A 6,190-nucleotide genomic window follows, 5' to 3' on the forward strand; every position below is an offset into this window, starting at 1 on the left:
AACTCTGGTGGGGCATCACTGCTGCATACTTTATCTGAAACTAAATATTTTCTAAATAAAATATATAGCCACAAAAATTCTGCCTCCCCTTTACCTAGAATCACCATCTCCTGCTTGCATGATTCTTGCTACTCCTTATAGTCAACTTCAAGGATGGCTACTCTATCTGTAGTATATTTAAAATTTACAGTCATGCAGTGTTTGCTATGATTCTATGCTTATCATCAGCCATCACTGTGATTGCCGATCTGATGCTTGAAACTGAGGTTGGTGCTATCTTTTTAAACTAGGGCTTAAAGATTTCTGTTGTGGGAGACAGCCTAGATGTTTGTGTAATGTTTTAGACATTTGTTTAATGTTTTAGATGTTTATGTAACATGGCCGAAATTGATCATGCAGTGGCAAAAAAACTGTGATCCTGTCAGCAGTGTTGTATCCGAAAGAGCAGGAACCTTATACATAAACAAATGATATGTGACATCAATACAATTGCAACAATAACTTAATACTTGCTATGATACGTGTGTCAAGCCTGCCATATAAACATGAAATTGCATTCACAGTCTGCACGCAGCTATATACTGATGCATGTAATAGATTATGAGGCTCCATATAAACCGCAGACTACATTAAAACGGTTAGGAGTCAACACTTATACAGCCACTGTTATTTGCTTGGCAGGCAAATAAACTTAAAAACTACCCTACACAATGGGCAATGGTATCGTTACTTGCAGAAACATGGTACTGCAGCTTTACTATTTATTTTTACATTTTTGTATATATATAACAGAAACATGGTTCGTATGTTTGTTTGTAATTATGCACAAAGCTACACAATGGGCTATCTGTGCTCTGCCCACCACGGGTATCGAAACCCGATTTCTAGCGTTGTAAGTCGGCAGACATACCACTGTGCCACTGGGGGGCCAGAAACATGGAATAGAAGCTTTACTTTTTATTTTTAGTTTCATATATGGAACACAAACATGGTATGGCAGCTTTACTTTTTATTTGTAGTTTTGTATCATGAACTACGGTAGTGGTTCATAATAGGGATTACCCATTTGTTCTTCTTTATTATTAGTTAATATTGTTCTGCCAGCCTACAGCAAAAATGACTGAGTATTGTAATAAAACGTGGGCAATATTACTAAATTTAATATCCTATTTATTATAACTTTTCATGGAAACATTGAACAACAATGGAAATATACTCTAATTCTACCATGTTTATTTTTTGTGGATGCCTTTCTCTTTGTTTATCACTTTGAATCATATTTGGGTAAACAAGCTTTAAACCAAAACATAAGAGTGATTTTTTTTTTTTTTGCTTTCTCTCTTTGTGTGCATTGAAGGAGACAAATAATGCTGTAGTATAAACAAAAATAAATTGATATATTGACTAGGGTTGACTTTATGTAGTTGTATTCCTAAAATAGTTTCATTATATTAGTAATTTTTCTTGGCTCTTATAAGTTGGTTCCCAAATGGATTGAGAAAGTTGTTTCAAACTTTCTATAATACAGGAATAATACACCGAGAAAGTTTTTAGTCAGTAATAATATTTTGTTAGTCACTGAAGTCAATTAAATATATGTGTAAGAGAGAGAGAGATTTTATTAATGACTAATGTTCTTCAATTTATTTTATGCAGTAAATTTAAAAATTATATTCTAGTATTGAATTCTGTTGGTCAATTAAAGCTGTACTTCACATGTGGAAGAGACATTTTAATACTGATTTCGTTGAAAGAATTAAAGCTATGCTACACTTGAGACATTTGTAACTGTTTACAAAGTTATTGAAAGCCTTTTGGTTATGGTTAGGCTCAAGCCAAGCAGCGAGCTGGCAGGGCAGGACGGACAGGTCCAGGGAAATGTTATCGACTGTACACAGAGAGAGCTTACCGAGATGAAATGCTGACTACCCCAGTACCCGAGATTCAACGAACCAACTTGGCTTCTACAGTTTTACAACTGAAGGCTATGGGTATTAATGATTTGTTGTCCTTTGATTTTATGGATGCTCCCCCCACAGAGGTATGTTGTCACAATTTGCATTTTAACTTTATTCATGAGGGCTAAGTAAAATGGGTACATAGTCAAGAGTTATAACTGTTTTATGTGAATGTCATGAAGTTTCTCTAGTACTTACTTTGCAAGGTAATCATATTAATCACATCTTACTCTGTTTCTTCTTTCACACACGATTCTTCTGTTTTCTTGTATACCAGATTTTGTCTCCATCTTTTATCTTAGTTAGATGTCGTCCTAAGTTTTTTGTTTATAACTGAACACTTCTTCACCTTACAGATATCAAAATATGGGGATTTCTTTTGTATTATTTACCTGCCTTCTCAATAAGTGCAGAATTTTTTTTTTTTGCTGTTTGTATTCTCACTAAATAACAGGATTTCATGCCTTTTTTGCAAAGTAGAGGGCTTTAGCTGCTATCATTTGTCTTCATTCTGTGTGCAGGAATTTTTTATTATTATTGGTTTTTCTTGCCAAAAACAGGATTTTGTGTCTATTTGTTCATTTTTCTTGTTAAATGTAAGATTTCTTCTTTTTTGAGTAATTAAAATTATTTATCTTCCATGCTGTATGACAAATTAAGCTGAAGACTTCATACCTTCTATTTAATTGCCTTTTATTGAAACATAAAGTCCACTCTTAAACGATCATTTTTGAAGATTAAAATGGAAACAATGTCAAGAACTGTAAAGAAAAATGCAGTTTAATTCTGTTTTGTTTATGAATTATGGGTCCCCTACTATTCAGGATATTGCTTATTTGGCTGTGAGATAATATCCGGGGGGGTTTAGACAGTAATAAATGAAACATATCTCCAATGGTTTAATATGACATTAAACTGTCATGGGCCTTCAAGAAAGTACTAATTCAGTTAGGGAATTAAAAATGCTTCTGATTTTTCTAGGGATGTCACAATAAAAAGGTACTTTTAAAAAGTAACTTCCAAACTTCCCCATCAGTAATTAATTTGCAGAAAATAATGAATGATTTAATTCTTCCTTCATGCTTGGCTGAAGAGTTCAACTTATGTAGTTGCATTGTCATATCAAAAAACATTATCATTATTGCAGAGGAGGAACATGGCTAAACTTGGAATTATTGTGTCCAAACTAACAAAATGTGGCTTGCTCTGAAATGAAGCTACCTGCATTATACTCAAGGCTTATACTTCCGTGGCTGTTTACATACACACACACACACATCTAGTTGATGGAAAATGGGTGTATATTGACTCCTCTGACTATTTCAACTTCTGCATTATTTCTGAAGCCACAGATTATGGTCATTGCTTTGCTAACACATATTTCTCAGAGTACTGAGTAATTTTAGTACAGCCTTAAATATCATGTTATACCAAATGATTGATCTTGAAACCTAAGTTTTTCTCTGGGAGTGGTTGCTGGTACCCATCACATTTTTTGTTGTCTTGTTTTATTTCACAAATTAACTTGGTTTAGTTGTCGTAATTGCCTTCCTGCTATTGTTGCTGTTTGCATTTAAGATTTTACCATTTTTGAAACTATTATTCTTTGTGAATTATCAGTTTTTTATGTATATAAATGTGTGGTATTAAAGTCTGATTATGTTTTTTTAAGTTTTAAATTGGTATTAAACTCCAATAATACAGTGTTTATTTGTATATGTTGAATGATCTTGCAGTCAGTAAGAGTATTAAATATTTTCTGTTATAGACCTTGATCATGGCTCTGGAACAACTATATTCTCTAAGTGCTTTAGACAGTGAAGGACTTTTAACTCGTCTGGGTCGTAGGGTAAGCATATACTGCATATTTTTTATTGGAATAAATAACTAATAGATTCCTTTAATGCCCTTTTTTAAGTCTTTCTCTTTCTCTCTTTACTAGCTGTATCACCATTCAGAGACAGCACTTGGTTTTAAATTTATACTTTTTTTTTTGCCAAAGTGTCTATCCTGGCAGAATGTTACATAATTTTCATTTGTAATTTCTAAGAACTGTGTCAAGTTTTCTTTTTCTGAATTTGTTATTCTTCAGTGAAAAGTGTAGTGTATTATTCTCATCTAACGAGCAGTGGTTGGTAGCTGCATGGGTGCTAATCTTATGATATGTGAGTATTCCCTGCCCACCTTCATTTTTGTGATGGAATATAAACAAAATATATTCCACAGGTAATAAGTTGATTTACAGTTTCGAAAATAAAGCTTTGATGCTATGTATTAAAAGAACGTTGCTCAAAATGCAAAAGAAGATCAAACAAACACGTGCCTGAGAGTAACAATTAAATGTCAATCTCGAACATCAAAAAGTTATTGTAAAGATTTATAAAATGTTTGTATTTTACATTTGGAAAGTTGTACAAATTTATGTAGCAGACAAGAGTCTAGTGGTAAGACAGTGAATCACCAATCTAAATATATGTTTAAAATCTTCTACTGGTTGCTAATAATCTGATGATATTAATGGTATCATGCATTATTTGACGAATTTATTTGCTTTATTGTGGTAAGAGATTACATTTATTTCTGTTTAATATGTTTGAGTAAAGAAGAAAATTTTTTTTTTCAGATGGCAGAATTTCCCTTGGAACCAAGTCTGTCGAAAATGTTAATCATGTCTGTCCATCTAGGTTGTAGTGAAGAGATTTTAACTGTGGTATCTATGTTGTCAGTCCAGAATGTGTTTTACAGACCCAAGGTATGCCACTCATTGTATACATGTTATCAGTTGAGTTTTAAAGAACGAAGGTAACCAAGTCATTGTATCCTTGTTACCAGAATTTGTTTTGCAGGCCCAAGATAACCCATTTATTGGATGCATGTTATCAGAATGTGTTGTACACACCCAAGGTAACCCATTAATTGTATACATGTTATATAGTGTTTGGGAGTGTTACATATTGAGAATTTGAAATAATCCAAGGCCGCGTTAAATAATTTAACTTTTAATAGTTGAGACGTACGTTGGATTTAGTGTTTAGAAATATGCCGGTATTTTATTTAATTTATGTTATTCGCCAACAAGAGCTATTCATACTGATCTTGTTTTGACAGAAATACGTTTTAATATATATATATATATATATATATATATCAACATTATAATTTACAATGGCAACTATTATGATTAATTATTACAAACCAAGTTTCATAAACAGAAATTTCATTAACTTACAAATAGCTTAAAATCGTCTTCCTAGTTCAGAGTATCCTTGATATCCAGCGAGTTGAACATACATATAATTGGCGGGAAGCTAGCTAGCTTTGTCAGGCACTGAATTGTTGGACCGTTGAAGTAAGATAATATTTTCATAAAACCACTAATGTCCGATGAGAAATTAATAATATTCTTGGAGAGATATTAATGTTTGATGGGAATTCACTGACGTTCGAAATTTATAATGGTTCTGGTCAAATGTTGTATATTTCCGGTTGATAAAGGTTAGCAAAATCACAGTTTATAGATTTACACGATTATAACAATCTCCAAGTAGACTTGTCTCTTCTCTGTTCTCTGCTGTTTTTTGGCACGATGCCCTGCTGTTTTTAAAGGCGAGACACTTTTCTAGAACCTTCTAATAATACCGGATACAGAAATATTGTTGATTCTTATGTTCACGAATATTCTACAATCTAGAAGAATTGGCGGGAGTTCCACCATATGTAACTAACACGGTAAGTTAGACACGCCCTCAAATATCAACTTATTAGAAACAAATGTTGACATTAAAATAAATATATAACAAATTCGTTATACGCAACACATATCTGATACTACAAGTCACGCATATTTCTAAATACAAATTCAATCAAACATCGTTCATATTAAAAATAAATACATAATAATAAGTTTGTTACACCCGTCATTGGAATTATAGGGCTGTAGATCCAAATCTAGATCCAAGGCTTAGTGGCTAGGGCATGAGGACTGCTGTTTATTCTTTCTTATTTTGTAACCTGATATTATTGGAACAAAACAAGAAGGTTACAGAATATTGCATGTCAAGCCAACAGAATTATGAAGAGAAGGCAAGCAACACAAAAGTGGACAAACCTTTGCTCCAACCTGAAAAAGCACGAAATTCAACAAACCAAATTCAAAATTATGGGACCTGTCATGCCTCACTCAAACTGAAGAAACAGAGATTACCTGGCCTGGGATTACAAACCAAAATCCT

General features: G+C 32.9%; 1 protein-coding gene across 1 annotated transcript in view; it reads left to right on the forward strand.

Annotated features, from left to right (window-relative positions):
- LOC106463023 (ATP-dependent RNA helicase DHX8-like) overlaps positions 1 to 6,190 on the forward strand; it is a 49,262-nt gene that overhangs the window by 37,760 nt on the left and 5,312 nt on the right. The window contains exons 21-23 of the mRNA XM_013922992.2: positions 1,829 to 2,041; positions 3,727 to 3,807; positions 4,582 to 4,710. Of these exons, the coding sequence (XP_013778446.1) occupies positions 1,829 to 2,041; positions 3,727 to 3,807; positions 4,582 to 4,710 (423 nt within the window). The remainder of the gene's footprint in view (positions 1 to 1,828; positions 2,042 to 3,726; positions 3,808 to 4,581; positions 4,711 to 6,190) is intronic.

The sequence above is a fragment of the Limulus polyphemus genome, unplaced genomic scaffold (assembly GCF_000517525.1).
Source record: "Limulus polyphemus unplaced genomic scaffold, Limulus_polyphemus-2.1.2 Scaffold1304, whole genome shotgun sequence".
Classification (NCBI taxonomy): domain Eukaryota; kingdom Metazoa; phylum Arthropoda; class Merostomata; order Xiphosura; family Limulidae; genus Limulus; species Limulus polyphemus.